Source organism: Ambystoma mexicanum, chromosome 5q, assembly GCF_040938575.1.
Source record: "Ambystoma mexicanum isolate Mex_15411 chromosome 5q, UKY_AmexF1_1, whole genome shotgun sequence".
Classification (NCBI taxonomy): Eukaryota; Metazoa; Chordata; class Amphibia; order Caudata; family Ambystomatidae; genus Ambystoma; species Ambystoma mexicanum.
In genome coordinates, this window is record NC_090933.1 from 361,093,770 (window position 1) to 361,119,008 (window position 25,239).

The 25,239-nt window shown below is 45.6% G+C and overlaps 1 protein-coding gene across 4 annotated transcripts in view; it reads left to right on the forward strand.

The window, feature by feature from the left end:
- The window catches only part of LPIN2 (lipin 2), an 819,298-nt gene that overhangs the window by 309,737 nt on the left and 484,322 nt on the right, over positions 1 to 25,239 (forward strand). For all 4 annotated transcript variants that reach the window (XM_069620856.1, XM_069620855.1, XM_069620857.1 and 1 more), the window contains one exon: positions 16,807 to 16,914. In XM_069620856.1, coding sequence (XP_069476957.1) covers positions 16,807 to 16,914 — 108 coding nt within the window. The remainder of the gene's footprint in view (positions 1 to 16,806; positions 16,915 to 25,239) is intronic.

Here is a 25,239-nt window from a genome sequence, read left to right on the forward strand (position 1 = left end):
AGAGACACGGCTCCTTAACCACGCTGCAGCCCCCCTAAGACACTGTGCCAGCGCTTCGCCACTCCTTTCTCCTCTAGACTCTCCAGGCAGCTTCCTCTGCTCCCTCCTGGTTCCTGGCTTTCCAGGTCCTCTCTGCATCACCAGCTCACTCAGAGTGGGCCTGTGTGCTCCACCTTTTATACTTGGTGGAAAAGTCTATTGGAGTTTGGTGGGAGTAGTTTCCCAGCACAGCCTGAATCTGCCTGACCTTATTAAAGGGACAACATGGAGAATGCCCATAGGAATCCATTGCCCATGGATTCCCGTGGTTAATCCTCACAACTCTCAACATGTTCTTCTTCGTCCCAGTCATTTGGCAGCTAAGTGGGGAAATGAGTGTCCCACTGAAAGGGAAGAAAGTTGGGTAGATTACTGCCAGGAAAGGTGGGATACCATGTCTCACCTTTAGGCACTCCCTCCTCAACCCCCGAGAACCCTCCACCCAGGTAGTCCTCCTTGGTTAGTTCGCCCTCAAGGTCGGGATTGGGAGTAAAGTGGGAAAAGCCCTTAGGTTTTTCACATTAAGTAACACTGCAATTTTGATTTTACTCTGATCACTTTTGGATACTACCAAGACTGTTTGTTTTCTTGCAGATTATGCTTTGTTGCTCTTGTGTCTCACTATGACCAGGGGTTCTCTCATGTTTCCCAGGTCTCCCCATGACTTGGTTTCTCTCAACACAACACTCTACACTCTTTTGACAGTAATGAGTATTTCTTCCTCTGTCATTAATGGTCCTTTTCAGATGTGTGATACTCAGCCTCCTGCCAGGGGTTGCACTTATCAGTTTTCTCAAGAACCACCTCTCCTTCAAACTCTATAGCTAGGGCCTCTCGCTAGGTCCTCTCTCCAGTAAAGCTTCAGCCATTCTGTTTCAGCTCTGACGCACTCTTGCTAGAATAACTGCAGTGAGTAGCAACTGTACTACCTCTTCCAGGGTAGTTTTCTTCCCCTGTATCCATGGGGTGGAGGAAAGCTGTCTGCTTCCTTCCACTCTTCTCTCCTGACTGGCATTATTCCTCTTTTTTTTATGGGCCAGTGAGTTATTTCCTATGCTGGCCTGGTATTGGTTTTTCCCTTATGGGTCTTGTGCTGATTGGCCCATTCTCTCGTAGTGTGGCTTTTAAATCTTGGGATCATTATCCATTCCAGTGGCAGCTGTGGAATGTATTAATTGGAGAGGCGTAAATGTTTCCCACTAGTATGAAGAAGCAACCGAACATAGCGAGGGAGTCCAAATCAACCAAGAGGGATTTGTGGAGTTGTGGTGGGCTCTACCCTGGATACATTTTAAAATACTGGATTAAAATGGTGCATTTGCCAGCACATTTCCTGTGCAAATGTGGGTAAAAAGCCAGTTTAACAATCTGGTGGTGTAGGGTAACTCATGAAAAAAATCCAGTAGGCGCAAGTTACCAACAGTGCACAGGGGCACATTCAATGTATGTTCATGTTTTTTTCCACAATATATGACAGTATAAAAAACATTTTCAGACTGACTGCACCAATCTACGCTCGTATTCTCATATCGGCACACTCATGTTTACTTTGCGCATAATGCCAGTAATCCTATTATAAGAAAAATGGCCATGATGGTTCTGTCAATATATGCCAGTATCAGGCCATAAGAACATGTTCCTGTTGGAATTTCCATTATAAAATGCAGTGCAATAAGAAAACATGTCCAGACTGTAATTTGGGTCAGTCTAGCCACATGATTTCCCAGACCCAAATGCTATGCCACAGTAAGAATGTATGGCCAGACTAGTGGTACCAATGTAGGCCAAACTAGCAATGTAATACCTTTATGGTTGCCGTGCCTTTGATTCCCAGTAACAAATGCCATGCCACTGTAAGAAAAACATGCCCTGGGTGACGGTGCACAAATAACCCCCACTCCCTCACAATCGGGAGCCTGCTCCCTGGCACACACAACATTCATTCATCCATCCATCCATTAATTTCTCTCATTCACACACACGTTCATACATGCATTTATTTTTCTCATTCAGTCGTGCACACTTTAAAAAAAATGTGCGTGCATACAAGGCTGGGGGCAGACCTACATGAATACATTTCTTTTCTTACCTGCAGCTTGGACTCCATCTCCCACGATGACCAGCCGGCTAACGCACAGCATGCAAAAGTTATCAGGAAACAGAGAGCTTCCTAGTTCCTTTCTGCATGCTCCGGTAGCCAGAACCCCTCCTTGATGCTGCCAAGGCAGACCTATGTGTGCTTGGAATTGTAGGAGCACCCACTAAGCACACTTAAGCCTGCAGTTCCCCAGCCTGCATCTCCAATGGGCCACGCAAGGCTTGGGAAGACAAACCTCCCATCCTTGCGTGACACATTGGGCATGCATGCTGGGGAACTTAGCTGTCAGAGGGAAACTATGTTTACCTTAGATGGTTAAAGCCAGCCAGGGAGCACTTGGGAGCACCAAGTCTTTTCACTGGACTGGCTTTGTTTTGTCCATAATGCACAATGAGATGCCATTGATTTGCTCCCTTTCGGTATTGGTTGGGATTAAATTGCTGTTTCAACTGTTTAACTGTCTGCTGGAAGCCTTCAAACAGAAACAAAAGTCCTCCACGCCAGTTTAGATTCACAAATGTGTTGGTGTGCTTCCACAGCATTCAGGAATGTTCATCTGACTTGGAGCCAGCGGAGCCCGCTATTTCAAGTGACCATTATCATTCTGCCGCTTGCTCGGAATGTAAGCTGCATTCCACCTTCTGCAATCTTCTGTGGTTCATTCTTTTGTTAATTTGCAAGCTGGTTACAGTACTAGGGCGATTATGTTTCAAAACCCCCATTATCTTAATTGCATGCGTTTAAAGGCATTCGGATTTTATTTTACCTGACACATTTACTTCGAATGGATTGTGTCCTCCAACGTATTCCTCATCTTGGATGTTTTCGCCCCAGCTTTAGCCGTTTTGGAAATTATTTCTCAGCAGAGGGCGCCGTGCGTCCATGTCATCGAGTGAAAGTCCCTCGAAGGCCTCCGTCGAGGGTGACGTCATCGGGTATACAAGTAGCACGCGTGGTGCCCGTTGGCCTCAGTTCCGTTTTTCCACAGTACGTGTTGCTTCGGAGACTCGGCGCGCCTCGAGTAGTTCTGTGACGCAGTTACTGTAGAGCGATATTCCAGATGTCTTCATCGTCAACCCCGAATACCCCTCGTTCGGGGTTCAAAAGTGTAAATCCTGCAGTTCGAAAATGTCCATCACTGACCCGCATTGAGAGTGTTTGTGGTGCCTCGGTGAAGGCCATGACATGGATGCCTGTACGAAGTGTCAGGCTATGACGGGAAAGGCCTTGAAGGGAAAACTGCGGGTAGGTTGAAAACCCGATTGAAAAGCCTCTAGCGTCGAGTCGAGGTCTCGTGGGGAGAAATCTCCTCGACGCGAAAGGCAAAAGCATCGATCTAGGTCCACACCATCCTTCGATGAAAAGTCCAAAAAAAGACACCACTGGTCCCCTTCCACCTCGTCCTCGGACAAATCCCCTAAAAGAATGAAATGCCCCACAAAACATTCTTCCTCCGAAGAGTGGGAAGCATTCAGAATAAAAACGATGGAGGTGTTTGAAAAGGCTAAGCCTCGGTCCGCGCCTTCTTCGGAAGCCTGCCGGGAGCATTACTGTTCTGACACTTGCGCGCCCTCGAGCCCAGGTGATTGAAGGAGAAAGGAGCGGTAACCCACCAGGACACAGAGTGAAAAAGATCTCTCGAGTCGAGTCAACCGTTTGAGGGCACAGACGCCGTCCGGAACCCGACACACCTCAAAGGGCGAGCCTTCGAAGAGCACCTCGACGCACTCGAAGCCAGCTCCGTCGACAACCATTTTTTCATCGGCGCCATCAACGCCTTTGTCGACGTCGACTCCGAAGCCCTCGGTGCCAAATGTTCAAAAGGCTCCAATTCCTGAAGCTGTCAAAATTACAACAAAAGAAAAGGCTGCAAAGCCTATAAAGCCTTCAGTCTCCACTAACACACCTCTCCCAGAAAAAATGTTTAAACCTCTTCCGAGGAAGGAATATTTCAAATCCCTAACTTCTATTTTTGAAGAACAGCAGAGGTCTGAGGAGGAGAACGTTCCTTTTGGACTGGAATATGGTACCCTAAAATGTCCCAGAATGACTGACTTCTGAGGAAAGCCGGATGAGGGATCTGGTGGAAACCTTACATAATGCGAGTGGAATTGACACTTCGCCTGAAACTGATTTTGGCAGACCAGAACCAGGGGAACGTGCCTGTCCTTCATACAGGGAGCTAATGACAAAGGTGGTAGATTATTTAGGATGGGCTAGGCAACCAGCTCAATTCATCCAGGATGATTTGACCGATATATTGGATCGGGGTCCTACCGAAGATCCGATTTTACCCTTCCATGTAACCTTGCAAAATAGGGTGGCCAAAAATTGGGAGTCCCCGGATTCTATTCCTCCGGTGAATAAGTCCCTCACTTCAAAATACCGCCCATCCAGTAGCGACCCCGGCTATCTGTCCAAATGCCCTACTCCCGAGAGTCTGGTGGTCTAGGGAGCCACAGCTTCAAATAAGGTGACGTACCCTTCCATCCCTCCGGATAGGGACGAAAAGCGTGTGGATGGTTAGGCGAGCAAGTTATTTTCAGCTGGGAGTATGGCGTTAAAATCGGCCAACTCCACATGCGCCTTGGCAACATTTTCATACACTCTGTGGGAGTGCATTGCAATGGCGGCGGAGGACATACCAGAAGGGGAAGAAAGGGAAGGATTCCTAGCCATTGCCAGAGATGGAAAGGAGGCCATGCAAGAATCCCTTCAGTCTGGATTGGACACTGCAGATAGTGTGAGCAGGTCCAAGGCCACTAGCACAGTAATGCGCAGATTTGCGTGGTTGCGAAAGTCGGGTTTTGCACCTGACGTGCAAAACTGTCTTTTGAGCATGCCCTTTGACGGGTCTCACCTTTTTGGCAACAAGGCTGACGAAAGCCTTGAGAGGTTGCAGACCTCAAAAGCAGCTGCCCAATCTTTAGGAGCTGCTATTGGGCAACCTCAGCCTTTTTGTGCATCAGGACAATCTTGGAGGGGACAATCCTATCGTTATTACTCCTCATATGGAAAGGCGAGAGGAATGGCCAGTCAAAGAGGCCAGAAAAAAGCCACACGTGGTGGACGAGGAAAACTGGCAAAGCCAGCCCCAGCTGCAGCCTCTTCACCATCAGTGGCCACAGCAACCGCCGCAAAACCACTTTGAGGACTTGCATCACAAGACACCTGTGGGAGGCAGGCTGTCACAGCATCTGCAAGAATGGCGAGCCATTACTTCAGATGTTTGGGCTCTAGAAATAATAGCCCAAGGTTACTGCCTTCCTTTTCTAGCGCAACCTCAAAGCAATCCACCAGGGAGACACACTTTGAAGTTTCCAGACCCGCTCCTACAGCAGGAAGTCCTAACCCTGCTGGAGAAAGGTGCTATAGAACCAGTACCTGTAGCGGAAAGCAACAAGGGATGGTACTTTCCATATTTTTTGATTCCCAAAAAGGATGGAGGACTGAGACCCATCTTGGACTTAAGTGGCTTGAACAAGATCCTCAGGAAGGACAAGTTCAAGATGGTCACTCTTTCTCAGATCCTTCAGGCCCTTCAACGTCAGAATTGGTTGGTGTCATTGGACCTCCAGGATGCTTATTTTCATGTGCCAATCCATCTCAAGCACAGAAAATACCTGAGGTTCGTAGTTGGCGACTCGCAATATCAGTTTCGAGTCCTGCCATTCGGGTTGACCTCCGCCCGAGGGTCTTTGCCAAGTTGATGGTAGTGATGGCAGCACACCTCAGGAGAGGGGGGATTCACATGTACCCCTACCTGGACGATTGGTTGATCAGGGCACGTTCTGCTGAACAAGCCCTAGATCATCTGAAAGTCACCTGCCACTTCCTCCACAGACTGGGCTTCTCCCTCAATTTCACGAAGTCACACAGGACACCTTCCCAACAGCTCCAGTATATAGGGGCTGTATTAGACACATCCTTGGGTAAGAGCTCGCCTCCCAAGTCGAGGACTCAAGACATTCTTCAAATGGTCTCCAAATTGCCCAAAATCTCCAGGCCTACAACTTCTTAAGGTTGCTCGGCCTCATGGCATCCTGCATTTTCCCATTGCCGGAAGCACGCCTGAGGATGAGATCCCTTCAATGGGCTCTAAAGACTCAATGGTCCCAGTCTCAGGTCAAATGACGGATCTCCTTCAGATTCCGAACAAGGTTCGGCAGGATCTTCTGTGGTGGACTTGCGCAGAGAACATCCTAAAAGGTGAACATTTTTGGCTACCATGGCCAGAGATTAGAGTAGTGACGGACGCCTCACTCATGGGGTGGGGAGCCCATGCCAGCGATTTGACAATCAGCAGTCGTTGGTCTCCATCGGGGTCCAAACTACGCATCAACCTTTTAGAGCTGAGAGCAATCAGACTAGCGCTGAAGGTTTTTCTGCCGTCTGTCAGAGGGAAAAATGTCCTGATAATGGTGGACAACACAGTGGCCATGCATTACCTAAACAAAAGAGGTGGTGTAGGATCACTACCTCTGTGCAGGGAGGCAATGCGGCTTTGGTATTGGGCAATTCAAGAAGGAATCTCCTTAACGGCAGTTCATCTAGCCGGGGAGGAGAATATGGCGGCGGACGCTCTGAGCAGGCAGAGCACAGTGTCCCACGAGTGGGTACTGGCTCAGGAAGTCATTCAAGAGATCTTCACCCTTTGGGGAACCCCTCAAGTAGACTTGTTTGCGACCGGAATGAACCGAAAGTGCGAAAAGTATTGCTCTAGGGAATTTACCCCGAGAGGAGCCCTAGGGGACGCGTTGTAGTGGAGTGGAACTTCCCACTACTATATGTGTTCCCTCCGATTCCCGTCATTCCTCAGGTCATGAGGAGATTGATATGGTTCGGAAACCGCATGATCCTAATTGCCCTGGATTGGGCCAAGAGAATGTGATACGCGGACCTTCTAGACATGTCCGTCTTCCTCCGAGAGAGGACCTTCTCTCACAAATGGAGGGCCAGGTTCTCAACCTTCATGCTTGGTATCTGAAAGGCTGAGATACAAGGATTGGGTCCTTCCAGATGACGTTATGGAGGTGTTGCTTTCGGCAAGAAGGCTAGCAACGAAATCTCTTTACCGTTGCCGTTGGAAAAAGTTTTGCAACTGGTGCAGAGAAAACAATGTTGATCCTTTTCTATGTTCAATCCCGGAAGTGTTGTCCTTCCTCTTGTCCCTGGCACATAGAGGCCTAAATGTTGGGACCATTAAAGGTTATTGTGCGGCGCTTTCCATTTTCAAGCGCACTTCAGAAGAATGTTCCTATTTCAAAATTCCCTTGATAATACAATTCTTAAAGGGACTCACCAATGTGTTTCCTCCTTACCCTTTCCAAGTTCCAATTTGGGACCTTAATCTGATTTTACATTTTTTTTATGTGTGCCCCTTTTGAGCCCTTGCACACTTGTCCATTAAGATTAATAACATTGAAAACCGCTTTCCTGGTTGCTTTAACATCTGCAAGAAGAGTGAGTGAATTGCAGGCACTGTCTTCTGGGCCACCCTATACTGTGTTCTGTAGGGACAGAGTGGTATTGAGGGTTAAACCCTCATTTTTACCTAAAGTTGTGTCTGATTTCCATTTAAATCAGAAAATCATTCTGTCTGCGTTCTACCCTCCACCTCATCCCAATAAGGAGGAGGAAAGGTTGCACAGGTTGGACCTGAGAAGAGCTCTAAGCTTTTACATTTCTAGGCTTTCCAAGTTTAGAGTGGACAATCAACTTTTCATTGGCTGCACCGGAAGGAAACTGGGTCAGTCGGTATCAAAACAAACCATATCGCGCTGGATTGTACTTTGCATTTCAGAATGCTACAGATTGGTGGGAAAAGACCCACCAGAAGGCTTAAGGACCCATTCCACCAGAGGCATAGCCTCTTTGACAGCCCTTCAAAGAGGTGTTCCCATAAAATCTATTTGTGAGGCAGCAACTTGGTCATCGCTCCACACTTTTTCTAAATTCTATAGTCTGGATGCTTCCCAGTCTAAAGAGCTTTCTTTTGGTAAGGCAGTGCTATATTCGACCATATAATGGTATTCAAAATCTACTCCCTCCTCCAGAGAGTTTTCTACACTGCTTTGGGAGTCTATCTAAAATGAGGAATTCGTTGGAGGACACAATCCTTTCGAAGAACAAGTTACTTACCAACTGGTAACGTTCTTTCGATTGGATGTTCCTCCAACGTATTCCTCATCGCCCTCCCATCCTACCCCTCTGTAGATTTTCTGGGTTATTGCCACTTCAACTCTCGCAAGGCTGACACCTGGCTACCTACACTATCTATACAGCAGAGCAAGAGGGGAAAAACAGAATTGAGGCCAACGGGCGCCGCGCATGCTACTTGTATACCCGATGATGTCACCCTTGACAGAGGCATTCGAGGGACTTCGACTCGACGACATGGACGCATGGCGCCCTCTGCCGAGAATTTCTTTCCAAAGCAGCTAAAGCTGGGGCAAATGCATCTAAGATGAGGAATACGTTGGCGGAACATCCAATCGAAAGAACTTTACCAGTTGGTAAGTAACTTGTTCATCTGCCACATTCCTCATAATTGAAGTTTGACACTTACAGTGAGTTTCCCAAACCCCCCATTCTAACATGTGGAAGTAGAAGGCCCCTAGAGACAGGGCTTTCCAGAACTACCAAATGTGCCTCCCAGAGGGCAGGTGAGGTGGGATCTCGCAGACCTGCTTCTGTCCTACCCCCCGCCCCCTAAAAGACACTGTATTGCTTTTCCAGAGGTTGCTTGGGGAGAAGTTGATCCTTCGAACTACATTTCCTAAAGTAATCAAGAGCACTTGCACTCAAACAAGGAATCAGGCGGCCTGTTAAATGTTTGAAGATCACTAAATCTGTGAAACTGCTGGGTTGGAGGAAAATAACTTTGAGTGTTACCTGAGTGGGAGCTGAAGATAAGAGTTTTGATCACGGCACTTTCCAAATTTCCCAGCATGGCGCCAGCACCAATGATGCCAAGAAGAGATGACCCATGCAGCCCTGCATTCCGTATAGGAGTAGTTTTCCGAGATGGTGATGAACTCTGCACTCGCCTTGGACTCCTCGCTGACCCTCATTAATGCCGATCAGACTCTTCAGGTAATCTGAGGGAGACGCTAATAATAATATAGTCCGAGGGATTGAGCAATGCTCTGGGAATAAACAGTCAGATCTGATATTTCAAACTATAGTAATAATAATCTGTCAGAAGCCAGACTGGAAGCCAAGCCCCTCTTGAAGTATGAAAGGGGCTGGTGAAATTCATTTAGCGAGAGAGTCCTTTAGGACACAGTTGTGCCTGCTCATGCTCCCTTTCTAAAAGGGGAGAATCTGTAAGGAATGATCCCGGAGAGGAGTTACATTTTGAAGATAACAGCTTCTGGAAAAAGCTGGAAGAGTCCAGGGTGGGAGCAATACATGTATGGAGACCCTGGAAGAAAAGGTTAACAACAATATTAGCAACGGTGTTTCAGCGACTTGAGGGAATTGGATGGCCAAGAGCCTGAGTTTTCCACCAGAAAGCCTGTAGTAAATGGGATATGGACCCATGGCAGTAAGTTGTAAGAATATCCACTTCCTAACAAGGACTCTAGTAAGGGGGTGAGAGGAGATATACCCATTACTTCAGCTGAGAGGCCAATTGAGAAACCGGAGCAGAATCCAGGTCTAGAAAAGGCCTGCCTAAGAACCTGAACCAAAACCAAGGACCAGGAGGGACTGGTTCAGAAAAGTTAACTAACCTCAGGAAGGATCTGCTGGAAAACCTGAGCCGAGAAAGGTCCAAGAGAGACCAGTTGATAAACCTGAGCAGAACCCAGGTCCAGTAAGTACCTGCTGAATCCCTGAACAGCACAAACGTCCGGAAGGGACCGGTTGCGGAACCTGAACTCAATCAATGTCCAGAATGGACAGAGACCTAGGGCGAGTCCTGAACAGAACCAAGGTCTAGGATGGACCTGTTGTGAAACCTAAGGGGAAACCTGTGGATATTCTGTGACAAAGACAAGAGGTGAGAACCGTCATGAACCATTGAAGCAAGTCTGGGGAGGGTCCTAGAAAGAGTATGGCTAAAATGGAGTGGCCAACAGAACCAGACACAACAGAGAAACTGCTTAAGAGCAATGTGAACATTTCTAGGGCCTAATAGCAATGTAAATATTTCATATTGGCTTACAGCCATGTATGTTTGTCATTAAAATGACTTTTCTCTATTTTATAGTACAGATCATTCTTGAACCTTACTTAAAGTGAGACCCATTCTTGATCTGCTCATTTGCGAAACTACATTAATGTTGAGAACACTAGAGGACACTTTTGTATTAATTTCACATATGCGCATGGTCCAGGGTGTATACTTTCTCTTTGTAAATGCTTCAAGGGCCCAACCCGAGGAACTTAATAATTCTTTCTTTTGGTGGTGTTATAAGATCACAAACTTATTCTTACATATCATCCCCATTCTGAGTGAAGCTGAATCTTGGAACATTTCTGTTCTACTAGGGTAGTCTGGAGGCTAAAGGCCTAATAAATATAGGGATTTGAACTTTTTTTGGATCATTTGATTGTTCATTTGAAAGGCTTTCGTTTATAGAATAAGGGTGTCTCTGGAGGAGACAAGGACTCACAAGAATAGGAATGCCTAAAGGATATACCGTAGGAATGAACACTTCATTTTGTTGTCCCAAAATTTTAGTTGACATGGGTCATATTGTTTGTAAGTCGTAAGTGAATCACTTTCTTTTGGTGTCACGTGTCTGACTGCATGACCTACCACTCTCCTATTTTCCCAAAGTCCTCTGGAAGGTAGGACTTCACAAAACTATCCCAATGGTTTGTAGATCCCCAACTCTTCGTATCAGTCTGTACTACTCATGAAACCTTCGCAGAGTGGCAGAGTAATCAGGCTTATCATAAGAGGATGATGTGAGCTGTAGGTAAGTACACTGAACCTAGTTAGTAATGCACATCAAAGAAACACTTAAACATACATTTATATTAAAAATATAGATTTATTATATTTACACAAGAATCACTTTTAAATACTTAGCACAATAAATCAAAACATTTCGGAATACTTTAGAATACTTTTCAAAGGCCAGTGCTTACTTTGTAGTTACTAGCTGTTACATTTGTTACAGCTTTTGATAGTAATGACAGTTCTATTGTATTATCGGTAATAAACGTGCATTTGGGAATCTTAGGAGAAATACGGTGAAGTCATTTACTCTGCATACACATAAGATAGGGAGTTTTGGGAAGGAAAATAGTTGGTTAGTGTAATACTAGCAAGGCTCAAGGTTCTAGAGGCGGTTTCTTCGCACAGCAAGTCTTTTACATTCCAAAACGCAACCCTATCTAAAGGCAGTTTGGAAAGGGCTTAAAAGTCAGACAAGCAGCAGAATTCAAAAAGTTCCTGTCAATATTTTAGAGTCTCTAGTCTTTAAGAAGTAGTATGATTAAACCAGAGTTGGAGACCCTGTTAAGGACTCGTTAAAGGGGCGACTTCACAGATCAAGGTAAGCAATACGTTTCTCCCCACAGTACCTTAGGTTGGAAGAAAAGAACGTGGCTAGATTCTCCTCTGTGGCAGCTCTGGACCCGACCTCCGGATTCCTTGGTCTGATGACAAAAGGCAGGACAATGGATGGGATCTCTCAGCAGCAGCCTCGAGGGAAGACCTCTGGCATGGCTTTCATCAACTTCTCTGACTACTCTGCGGTTTTGGCACCTTTTCTGCAGCACCGACAAAGGATGCGATTCGCCCGGACAATCTTCTTCAGTTCCTGACTGAAGTCCTGCACTCTGCTGATGGGGACTTGGACAGGTCGGATTGTGACTCTGGAGATTCACCTGGAGCTCAGCAAAGACTTCAATGGATTCGGCCTTTCCACAATGATGTACTTCAATTGGGTCATTGGTATTACTGGTATTGGGGGTTTCTGTATCTCTGAAGAGGCACAGCACCTCGGGAGATGGCTCTGATTAAAGTTAGTCTTTAGAAGGAGGAGTCATATTCAGAGTTCCTCTGTTGCACAGAAAACGGGGTCAGGACAGCAGTGGTCGCTTCAGTGTTGCAAAGGATCTGCAGGCGTCTCTGGTCATCTTGGTTGCTTACTTCATTTCCCAGTGGTGGACTTGCCTTTCCCTTCAGGAGCCTTACCTTTTATACAGTTCCCAGAGCACACTCCTCTGCAATCTCTCAGCAATTTACAGAAAGGGGTGGGTGGCTGTCAAATCGGAACAGCCAGACCCCCAGTGGGAGCTGGTTCCATTCAGGCACTCAGGCAGACAAAGTAAAGGAGAGTGAAAAACGTATCCCCTACTTCCTACCTGCCCAGACACACTGGAGCCGAGGCAGGGACACCCAAGGGTTCCAGCCAAAGGCAAAACACTCACACAGGCCTCCCCCTCCCGGGACGGTAGAAGTAGGGCTGACAAAGAACACCCATGCTAGTAGTGGCGAAAAAATAAATGAGACACCAAGTTAGTACTTGGGTGACCTTATTGTGTATAACCGGGGCTATGGAGATAGTCTGCGGTAGAGAATTCTCACAATAGTTGGTAGAACATGTCCACTGCCACCAGCCATAACTAGGAGATTGTCTATGTGACATATAAAAGTAACAGGAGCTGATAGAAGGGGGATACAAAGTATCCCCCTGGCACTCCAGATAAGGTGGGGTGTACCGATCTCTCATACTTTCAAGTTTTAAGAAAGATACTAAGTATCTCTCTATCCTTAAGAACTGTAGTTACTCTAGGATAAAGAAAACCCATCTCAAAGGAGGACCCAAAGGGTCCCCAGCAACACTGCCCACAAGGAGCTGTGTGCTGCAATAGAAAAATACATATGTCTTAAAAAGAGATATGGAGGAAAGTAGACTCCATAGGACAGTAAAACATAAAGGAAAGTGTTCCAAAAGACTGAGCCCATAAGAATGAATGAGTGGAAAAAGGCTCCACTCATTCAGGATTAAAGAAAAAGGTCCAGAAGTCCAGTAAAAAGTGCTGGAGGCCTCACTGGGATAGGGGGGGTGAAGCATAAAAATGCTAAACCTCCCTAACAGCTCAAAATCCTCTCTACAGTGTAAGTTGGTTCTTTCTGCTTCAAAGGGATTTCTGAGGTGAAGACTAATTTGGAGAATCCCACTTCATCCACTCAGTGCGATGGACGTGGATAGCGGTTGCACTAAGCCAGTTCCCTGTGGCTCTGCCCCCTCATACAAAAGGATGGGGAGTTTCTTTAACTTGTCACATTCCCGAGTCAGAACTGCATGAAAATATCCAGTAAAGCAAATGTACAGTATCAATTTCCAAAGGTTTTTGGGAAGGTTGTAGACATTCTGCCTGGGGAAGGCAAAGTTATAAGGCTAGGTCAAAATATAAACTTTCCTATTCAAATTTACAATTGGAAATGTTGCCGATGTGTAGATAATAAAAAGGTGAATGGATTGACCTCAAACTCTAAAGGGAAGTTGGCAGGGCGTGTCTGTAGGTCATCGTATGAGGCAAGGCAGGGAGGATCGCTGTGCCATGGACTTGACTGAAGGCACTGCCCAAGGCATGGTGTCAACTGGTTATTGCTGCATGTGTGATATGAGTAGTGTGTGGCGGGTGAGTGTGTTATGGTTGAGATTCTAATGGCAACTGTCACATTAAAAAATGTGCATGTTTTGAAATATAACCATGACGTCCCATCAATTCGAATTTTTTCAATGATTATATTGAGGCATATTTAAAAAAATAAAATAAAAAAAAAACATTTCCCACTCAATGTCACAAGAATCAGGCAGTGCTTTCACTGCTTATTGAAACCCACAGTACCAGAAAGGCCTCCCAAGATCATATACTGAGGAAATGTTCCCCAGACACTTTGGACGACAAAACAAATAAGGAGCACATCTCCTAGTTCCCCCCGCCCCTCCCTCCTCTTTCATAGACTGGAAAACCCAAAGCAGATACAGCAAACTTAACTTCAGATCCAAGAGAAGGAAGACTACAGGGAAACTATACTGAGCACCATGAAGAGAACAGTTAGGGGAGAACAATTAGGGAAAAGTGCAACTCTTCCTTGTGCAATAAACCAACTCTCCACATTACGCAGACCGTAGGAATCAGACACTCGTGTTTTCCTTGCAGCTGCAACCAAAATAGGCACAGTCTCCTGCAGCTAACAGACCCATTGAAATAACTGGGAGAACCACTCACACAACAAAGAATATAGCACAACGTTTTTTGAAAGTCCCAGTCCAACAGAAGGACTTTATATGGCACTCACTAACCTTCCGAATACAATGGATTGCCAGTTTGGACTCCAATAAGGGACGATCCTGCGGTCAGAGGTGTGGGAGAGTAGGAGGCAAGACAGCAGCATCATCATCACAGCAGCTTGCGGATGTACACAAGAGAAATTCAAAATTGCAACTGACCTTTTTAAAGACTTCTCTCCCAGGCTCAGGGCTACAAAACATCCCTGCCATGAAGCATGCTAAAAAAATGACTTTTCCAGCCACGCAGGAAGACTCTTTTTGCTTCATAGCCTACATAAAAGGCATGTTCCAGTACAGGAGTTTTGGGGTGCAATGCTAGTGAGTGACAGTATTAAAGAGCCGAAGACCTGTTGGATGAGAGTCGAGGAGTGCAGAATGGAGGACATGACCATCAGGAGTGAGGAGCAGCCCACTGGAAAACCCAGATATTGGAGGATGTTGGCAAGAAAGAGAAAATGCAGGGAGTCTTGGGATGTCTCACCAGTAGATGAAGAGGGATTGGTCGCTCTGGCGGCATCAAATGAGACCTGCTGTACCAGCAAGAGCAGCCCATTGACTTCCATGCCTCCCTCAAGATGGCACTTACGCACTCGCATTTCCAATTGTTGGTTATGGGTCAACCAGGAAGTCAGCTTCTCAGATGGATTGGACAACGCTTGACTCCATATCACAACACAAAAGGTATTTTGTCCTGATCCTAGTTGATCATTTCTCTTCTTCTTTTTTTTTCTCCTCTATTCCTGCCTCTCCCATGGGCTGTCTGACTGATTCCAGAACCTTGCTCCCATGTATCCTGCCTTCTTTTCAGGGCAGACTATCTTCGACCTTCACAGGTGCCTCTGAAAATTCTTCGGTGGTGTTCTCCCATTTGCCTGTTCACCTTGCCTCAATTCCGTGATTGCCTTAACATCAGCAGACTTTTTTTTTAAATCCCTGTGCAGTTTCCCTCTGAAATTAGTACTTTGCTCGGTCCATTACCTACCTCGCTGTACCTGTATCCGTTGACAGAGTGTTGTCTTGAGAGGATTGGCCCAGAGATCAGTCCTATATTCAAGAGCCCCTTACCCACCGATGACATCTGGTGAGCTCCTTCGCTAACGGAGAAAGGAAATCCGTATAGTGGAGGAAGGTAGAAGAGAACACCAAGGAGGAGGAGAAGACAGTGGGCAGAGCAACATTATTCCCAGAGCGGAAAGACATAGGCTGCATCCTGTAAAAAAACAGGGAAAGTAAAGGCAGAGGCTGACTAAATGGAAGCCTGAACTCCAGTCTAAAGAGAGTATGAGGAGAAAAGGTAGAAGCCCTGGGCAAAAAAGTGAGGTGAGGAAATGCTGAATCCCCGACCAAGGAAAATGCAAAGAACAGAGTGAGCCTGGTAATGGGATGAGCCAAGATGCGGGACCTGGGCACAAACACACGGAGAAGGCAAGCTAAGGGAGTGTCCTGGGCTCTACCCCAGGGAGAAGAAAAGCTAAGAAGACTGAGCAAGTGACTAACTCTGAATAAAATAATTGTCTTGGGTATTCGGGGATCTAAAAAAAAAAAAAACAGATGGACGAATAAACATCCTGACAAATTTCAATAAATTGCCATTTCACAAGGTAGGTGCACACTGGGTCTTAATATAATGCCATGAGAAGATGCAACACTTTATGATTGACAAATATGTGATGGTCACTGATTTTAAATGACAGCTAGTTTTAGTTTGGGGTTTACATAATTTCAGACATGTGGTTGTGATCTGTTCTAAAGAGGTAAAGGTGTCCCCACATACATTCCAGCTGAGAGCCTCTCTATAAAAATGTTCAAGAAGCTTTATTATACATATGAACTGCTCTTCATGGTTCCAGTTAATCTTGTAGTAGGTACATAAGAAAGAGACCACCCAATGGCCATAATCGTTCACTCCAGCTCAGGCCCCCAACTAGTACATTGGAACACTCGCACACACCAGACTTTGCAACATTCTCTTGGGTGGTCCGTATACTTGTGCATCAACATTCCATTAGCATACATGGATGACAAGCAGGACAAGATATTTACCCAGCTGCAACAGTTATATTGCACGCAGCACTGTTATTACTTGTTTAGATTGTTACTTTATCGAATGCAGGTAGAATGGTAAGGGCTTCTATATTTCCAGATAGTTAATGCAGTGTGGTGCCCTCAAAATGCCTTTACTGAGGAAAATTGTTCCTATATAAGCCTAAAGGTATGTAGTGTCTTCACTGTAGAATTTGTTACTTGCCTGAAGCATACAAGCTTAAGATAGATACTGGTAAGCACCCCTGAAAAATCTAATCTTGTACAGTAGGACACAGTTGGCCAACTGATTTTCTGTAATAATGTTGTTTAAAACATTGTTGCTAGCCCATGTCATAGAGTATATTATTCTGTTTTCAGGCGGTCCTCCCATTCAACCTTATTAGAAGAGGAGTGTATGGAGTCCTTTTCTTATCAATCAATGGAACATTGTGCTTTATCGGATGGAGACTGGTCCCCTTTTGACAGGTATGTATCTAATAACGGTCTGCAGCTCTTGATTTTCGTTTAGCAGATTAAACGTTTTTATTTTAATGGACATGCATGCAATGAACAGAAGACTTACACTAATGAAATAATGAAAATAACTATACAGCTCTGGTATGAAAGATCAGTGATGCATATTCTGTTATGGGAGTTGACTGCAAGTTAAGAATGAAAACTGTGTGCTTAAATCGGCATACCCCAAGTTTCATGGGATGTTTGGTTTCAGCCGTGGGAGCGGGATATATATTCAACAAGACAAAGTGAGTGATTGAGAGACCAAAGACCAGTTAGTCAAACTAGCAAGAAAGATGTTTGATATTTCACATTAGTGATGGGGAACCTCAAATTCACATGTGGGGCTCTACAAACAAAACACTCAATGTAAAGAGTTTCCAGACAAAATAATATTTATTACAGAAAATGTAATACAGGGATAGAACCGGTGCTCCGTGGTACTTGGTCCTTGTTCTGGTTTTCGGTTTATCAATGAATACCTGCCATGAATGCTAATCTGGATAAAGCACTCTGGCCCCGTGCTTTAGGGAGAAAATATGAACTCTTTTCACTACTGCACAAGGTATACAGTTTCTTATTCAAACTTCTTGTTGACTACAGTTTTATTTTGTTGGTGAAATTGATTCCACATTGGGGGTTACAAGAAACATGTCAGCAATCAATTTATACTGATACTAAATTAATATTCAGTCCAAAAAATGTTTTAGAAAATTCAAGAAAAAAACTTAAATGCATACATGTACTTCGCCCCTTTGACTTTTCCAAGGCAGATTATACATACATATAACTTGTAGAAATAACAAATCTTGAATGTGAAGCATTTAAAGTAATCCCAACATGATCATCGCTATGGGTTATTGTATGACTGAATAGTATGTTCTAAATAAAGTTAACGTATGGGATCCAGCAAATCCACCTAAATCGTATATTGGCAACATTGATACAAGTGAAAATGGAGTATGAACACAATTTAGACAATAAGACATTTAAAAGAAAGTTGTTTACATTAAGAGGAAATGGAAAACATAAAAAGGAAACCAATTGGACATTTTAAACAAACTCGCAATTCAGACATTTCTGAACAAATACATAAAATTCACTCATTTATGTTTGTCTAATTACATATTTTTGTATAATCTTACTAGAAGCATAAATAACCCTGAACATGTTTTCCCTCATACAGATTATACAGCAACTCTTATTGAGAGTTACTTCCGTTAGGGTCTATACTTCAATGTATGCACAATTATCGTATGCAAGTTATGTAACTTCGAGCTGAAATATTTGTTATCACTAAGTATTGTAAATTATACTTCAGTTTTGTCGGGAATCATTTGTATATGCTTGCCATGCTAGGGACTTTGAGCATAAGGTAGTATAGTGTTCTGTAAACATCATATTATTGATGCTTATTTGCATCCGGTAATGAATAGTATTACCATCCCGTCCAAACGGGGTAGTTATTAGTTTGGTTACTATACAAAGGAGGTAGAAGGTTGGGACTCAACAATTATTTGTTCTTTTGTGCCTAAAATTATGTAGGGGTTTTGTTTTCTTCCATTATAAGAGGTATGTTTGGTGTACACTCTGATTCAGGGTCACTTACCACAGATAGATTGTTATTGTAATCTCCAATCACTATCATAACTATTGGGAAAGCCATTCTAGTTTGGATGTTGTTCATCCAGGCTGTTTTCAGACACTGTCTTATTGTCTCTGGAGTTGCTGCACAAATGCAGTCACCGTATTTCACTGTTGCATTCATTAGCATTCGATGTAATCACATTGGCATGCATGGCATCATGGTGTGTCAGTGTTTGCACAGGCTCCTGCAAAAACGGTTTGAGACATCCTGTGTCTAAAGTAGTGTGTTATGTTGTGATGTGGGTGCAATCATTCATGGTTGTTGAGCTAGCTCTGATATTTTAATATTACTGTGTTTTCCAAGAGTTTTTATTTAAAATGTGTATTATTAGTGTGTATATGAATCTTTTCGTCACGGTGCTTCGGCCAATGGTAGGCGTGGAGCCTTGTTTGTACTTTAGAATAACATGCTGTACTTAGGCCGACATCTAGTGGAAGGTACAAATTATTGCATTTTTCTTTTCGAGTTTTGAAAAGGGACGTTGACTGGGCCTGCTTGTAATTCTATCCCTTTGTGACGTGTATTGTACCCATAACCCTTCTTGCGTCAAGGTCCCTCAGATTGTTTTTTTCCGCCATCGTGGTCGGTTGCATATGCACAGCTCGTAGCCTTGCTACTGAGAGAGATTGCATTAATATAGTTATGTTTCAACAGTCATCTTGTCAATCGATCTTCCTACAACAAGTTGCTACTGTCTGAAGCTTCGATGAACATCTCCTTCTCGACAGCCGCCCAGCTGCGCTTTCACCAGGCTTTGGCTTTGGCCTTGCAGTAGGGAGAGTGGGGGTCTCTACATTTACATCCTTTATAGGATGCCTCTTTCTGCTTTCTTCTCTACTGATTTTGTCTAGCTGCCGCTAAAACTATACAACAATATGGATCGGAGACCCTTCTGTCCTTTCTGCAATAAAAACGTTCACTGAAAAGATACACACAGTGTGTGCAACAGTTGTCTTCAATGCGATCACGCCGAACAGCGTTGTGATTTCTGCAAACATTTTAAGCCAAAAAATGCTTAAAGACAGGCACACCAAGTGGTGGGCGGCCTCCGCCATGTGGGCCGAATGCCATTCCCCCACTGGTGCTGTTGAGTCGAACGAGGAAGACCTCTGCAGCTACGGCTCGCTTTCTGAGGCCGAAGACTTACTGGAGGAGTCGTTAGACTACCTCATGCATGTCCCCAGCACCACATGGTGGGTCGAAAGCTCTGCTATGGGAAAGTCTGTGGCGAAAAGGGCACACAAGTGCACTCACAAAAGCACCCAACCCCAAGACAACCTTCAACGGCAACTGAACTTCATCGAAAGCGATTGAACCCTTGCGTTCAAAGCCCGCTGAGCATTTACATCCCTGCTTGCTCCATTGCCCTAAACGCAAAGAGAAATCGTTTGCCGCCCATAAACGTCCATCTACTGGCGGTTCAAATGCATTGAAACGGTCTTCGAAACCCATGTTCAAACGGAAACATGGGGGTAATAACGTGTCAAGCCGACACCACAGGCATCTACACAGCCATCAAAATATTAGGCAAGGGGACGCTGATCAAGGAACCTGGCTAGCAACTTCCACTCATAATTTACATGAAAGGGCAGCAGAGCATTTTCAGATAGAAACTCCGGAAACTCTTTAATCCTAACTTTGTAGAGGACATCCTAAAAGAGAAAAAGGTTGTTAGCCAATCTATCCCCCTCTTGAACTCTATTAAGAAAATGATTGCACCTTCCCTTCTTACACCTTCCCTCACACGGGCAGTTATTCCACCTGTGGAGAAATTAATAAAACCTGCCCCAACTTTGGGTGCTGTTCAGCAGTGAGCAGATGCGAACGTGAGCCTTGGTGGCTCCATTGAGGCTGCTGACATCCTGCTCTATATATCCTGATCCCAGAGATATCCAAGTGTGCAATTAGCACTGCAGCCGACGCAAACACTTCGCTACATCTTGTGTTTTTTTGGGCTATAAACAGAGCTGTGAAGCTCAGCAAACCAAGCTTGAAGGCGGGCAGCGGCACGAGGGCCCAGGCGCCATCTTGCTTGTGAGGCCGAGTGCAACAGCTTTTTTCCCATAGTGAAAATGTAGCGGGACACCACTGTGAGGTGTCTCGCCGAGCGGTGCAGGACAAGTGAGTGACAGAGTGGCAGCGGGGGAAGGCTGCGCATTGCTGTGGGTCTGCACCGGTGCAACCCGTCCCTGGAAGACAGTGAGGCCCAGTCTCGCCAAGATGGAGACCGGGGTAGAGGGCTCTGTGGGCCCATAAAGCTACTGAAGGAACCCAGCGAGTGACCTCCTGAAGGCAGCGGGTGGGATCCTCTCCTAGTCCCGCTGCAGAGCTCCTGGGCCATACAAGTGAAAATAGAAGGCTACCGGAGTGTGGCGCAGGCCTGCGATAGTGAGCCCAGCAGGAAGGCGGACCCGTCGTGTGGCATGGCCCGGGGGAGGCTGCAGCAAGCTAAACAGGATGCAGCAGGAGGAGGCAGTTGCCATCCCCCTGGGAGTGCCGGTCCCATGGGGCACCAGCACCCCCGCCCCCCATCTTGGCTCTGCCATAAAAAAACACTCAGGCAGCAGCAGTGAAGCCTGCAAACTACTGGGGTGGCCCGGCGCCACAAGGGACAGATGAGCACAGCACGAAGCCGGGACTACACCATAATACACAACCTGGGCAGCGGTGAGACTTTAAACATGCTAATGTGATCCAGCATCGCAGAGGGCATTTAAAAACACTTTTGGAAGCTGGGACTCTCTTAATAAAGTACACGGGCAGTGGCGGTGAAGATTGCAACCTGACAATGTGGCCCGGTGCCACAATGGACAGATGAACACTATAAGAAGCTGCACTGTGTGGCGCTGGCGCACTGTGGCACAAGAAGTGGGCTTGAGTTTAACTGCAAGATCCATAGGGTCAAAGCATAAACAGTGGAACTTCTGCCAGAGCTAAGGACAATACTGGTAGCCATGCACTCTACAAGACAGTGAAGGCTGTGAACTGAGGTGCTCCGGGGCAGCAGAATCTTGACCTGCCAAGACAGGACAGCAAGCAAAGGTGGGTGAAGATGTGATCCCGCGGGATTGCTTGTACGCAATTGCGATCTCGGACTTCAAATATGGGTGGAAGCACACCAGGACATTGGATAGGGTGGCAGACCGACCCTGGATAAGCCCATCTGGGGTAATGCACACCTGTCTGAATTGCTTAAGGTGAGGCACTTCAGGAGCTTGTAGGCAAAAGGGATAGTTGCCATAGCATATGTGATACATACTCTGCTAGGTTGAGATGCTGCAGGAAAAATATGCTCTACTGGGAAAGTAACAGTTTAGATATGTGCAATTTGCACATGCAATGAGTGCTCAGTTCCCCTCTTTGGAAGAAATCCCGAAGAGCTCACCCCTAGATACTAACTTATTCCCAGCAGATATCCCTTCCAAGGTAACATCCACACTGTACCAAGTGATCACGGCCTTCGGCACCAGGGAATCAACCCACTTGAGGGAGAGATGGGAGCGGGATGTGGGGCTGTTGGAACCAGAAGAGTGGGTGGAGGCTCTAATGTTTCCAAGGGAAGTTGGAATTGTGGCCAGGCTTCGGCTAATAACTCCATTGGGTGTATTATTCCTGTACTGCACTCGCCAAGTGGGGCATTGTGGGGAGTGACACATGCCTCAGATGTGGAAGGGAAGGGGGCACCTTTTGTCACATACTGTGGGACTGTGCACAGATTCAAGTCTTCTGGGGGAGATGTATATGTAAACTGTCCACTGTAATGGGCAGGGATATGGAAAGAAGATGGGTTTGTAAAACATGAAAAATCGTTTTTGGTGTTAACAATGGGGCTTGCTAAGAGGATTATTGCTGCGTTGTTGGGCTCTGTGAAGCACCCCTGACTGAGCCAGTGGACTGCAGAAGTGGACTGATGTATGTCTCTTGAGAGGAGGGTGTATAAGGCGAGGGGTTGCCCCCAAAATTTCTTGAAGATATGCTGCAGATGGGTCGACGAGGGCTGAGGGAGTATTGTAGTTTGCTTTTGTTTAAATCACAGACCTTTCAGACGGTGGCTCTGTCTGTTATTGCAAAACTAATAAATTGTGATTAAAAATAAAACCTGCTCCAACGGACCCGCCATATACTACTCGCTAATAGTCACTACCACTAGGAAGCGTGCTGGAGTGCCACTTTCCAATACAGAGTCACCTCCAGACAAAGAATGGAAGAAGGTTTACGCTTTAGGCAAGAGGGTCACTGCTTCAGCCGCTTAATCGGCACACATTGTCAATAATACTCTGCTGTTGGCAAGCTACAGCGATGTTCAGTGAGGGTTGCTCCAAAATAACTTGACTGACATTCCTGAGCCAACCAAGTTCCAACTACTTATCATTAAAGAGGGTAGGCAAGTTACCCACAATATCTTACAGAATACCCTGGACTCTGCAGAAACAACTTTAAAGAGGCATTCTTGGCTGCACAACTCTGGATTAAAACCAGAGACTCAGGCCACCTTAATTAATAAGCCCATTGAAGAATTAGTCCTGTTTTGCAAGGCTGTGGATGAGGCTTTGGAGACTGCTAAGAAGGAACAGGACACCCTTAAGACCCTAAGTCAAATTTCAAATAAGACGTTTGTCCAATGCAGAGTTTTCAACACACATCGTTCCTTTTGTAACCGAGCCTTCTCCAGACCCACTCATTCAGGGTTTTCATCAGGGATCCTCTGCCTAGTACACACCCAAGAGTACACAATATTCCTACCAAACATCACAACCGCAAGGTTTTAGATGAGGCAAGGGTAGAGGTAGGAGTGCTGCCTCTAGAGGCTCCTCTGCCAGCAAGTGACTTCCACATCAAGGTTTCCTCCCATGTATCTCCAGTAGGATGTCGAATATCATCATTCACCCATGCATGGAAGGAAATAACCTCAGACTAGTGCGCACGGACTACCATCGCAGACGGATAGTCAATCAAATTTCTACTAAAACCTTGTTACCATACGCCAAAAAACAGAAAGAAGTTGCAAGAACATCAACTCATCCTGCAAGCAGAGGTCGAGACATTACTGCAGAAAGGAGCCATAGGAACTGTCCCCTTTTAGAGGTAAACAAGGGTATTTATTCAGTGTACTTCCTTGTACCCAAAAAGGACATAACCATGCACCCTGTATTAGATCTGCGTCCTGCAAACAAGTATGTCAAGCCACAGAAATTCATTATGAGTGTACTGCAGGAGGTAATACCTCTTCTCAAACGGGGGGATTACATCACAACACTTATTTATTTGTATGGCGCTCCAAGCCCGTAGGCAACACTAGACGTGAAAGGTGCTTACTTTCATATTTCAATTTTGCCAGCGCACAGGAAGTTCCTAATGTTCAAAGTGGGGGACACTCAATTATCAGTTCAATGGGCTTCCCTTCAGCATAGCCTCGGCGCCAAAAGTGTTCACCAAGGTTCTAGCAGTGGTGACATCCCTGAAATTTGACTAAAGGTCTTAAGCATGTCGTGTTCTCATCTTCACAGAACATCCATTCCAGTGTATCCTTATCTAGATGACTGGCTAATAACAGGAGACGCACCTCAAGCATGTCTCAAAAACACCCAAGATACCATCAACCTAGTGTTCCAGTTAAGGTTCTCAATCAATGAGAAGAAGTCAAGTCTTGTACCCAATCAAAGCAATTTCTTGAAGCGTTAACTCAGACAGAATACAGTCTCATCTTCCCCTCCAACGAGAGGGTCCAAAACATGGTATTCCAAATTGCACAATATATAGTTGGTCGTCGGATAACTGTACGCCAGCCAGTGCCCCTGCTCGGAATGATGACTTCCTGCATTCTCCTGGTACCTCATGCCCACCTGTGCATGCATCCGATGCAAGGGTGGCTCGCAAGACAATGGTCTCCAGCAAGCGGTCAGTGAGACGACCTAGTGGTTGTCTTGCAGTCTCTAGTTCTGTCTCTAGAGTGGTGGTCAGGGGAAAACCTTCTTATGGGGAAATCATTCACCACACCAGCAATAGATGCCACTTTTACAAGGTGCTTTCCTCTCGTGGCCGGGGGGCGGCACATTATCTCCATCAAATAGTGCACAGTGTGTGGACTCGGACACTAGCAAACAAGCACACCGACCTGTTAGAGCTTCTATCAGTGTTCAAACCTCTCAAAGCCTTCTGAGACCAGTTACAAGGGAAGACAGTTCTAGTCCTATCAGACCGCACTACAGCCATGTTTTGGACACACTCTCCAGATCTGTTCAAACGAGCTCAGAGCATATGGAATTGGCCTGAGACACAAACATGTTCCTCCTGTCCCATCATGTTCCAGGGGAACACAATCTTCTAGCAGATGTCCTCAGCAGAAACGTACAACTTCCTGTAGAATACAAATTGCATTTGCACACTGACATTTTACACCACGTCTTCACAGAATGGGGTCATCCACGTATTGACCTCTTTGCAACACTGGAGAACACGCAATGCCCAGACTTCACCTACAGGTATCCCCAAGCAGGATCCAAGGGGAACACCCTGTGGATGAATTGGTCAGGGAAAAGTGCTTATGTGCACCCCTCGACTTCTCTCCTCAACACAATAGTCCACAAAATCCACCAGGAACAAGTCAAACATATCCTGATGGCTCCAATGTGGGTCCAGCAGACATG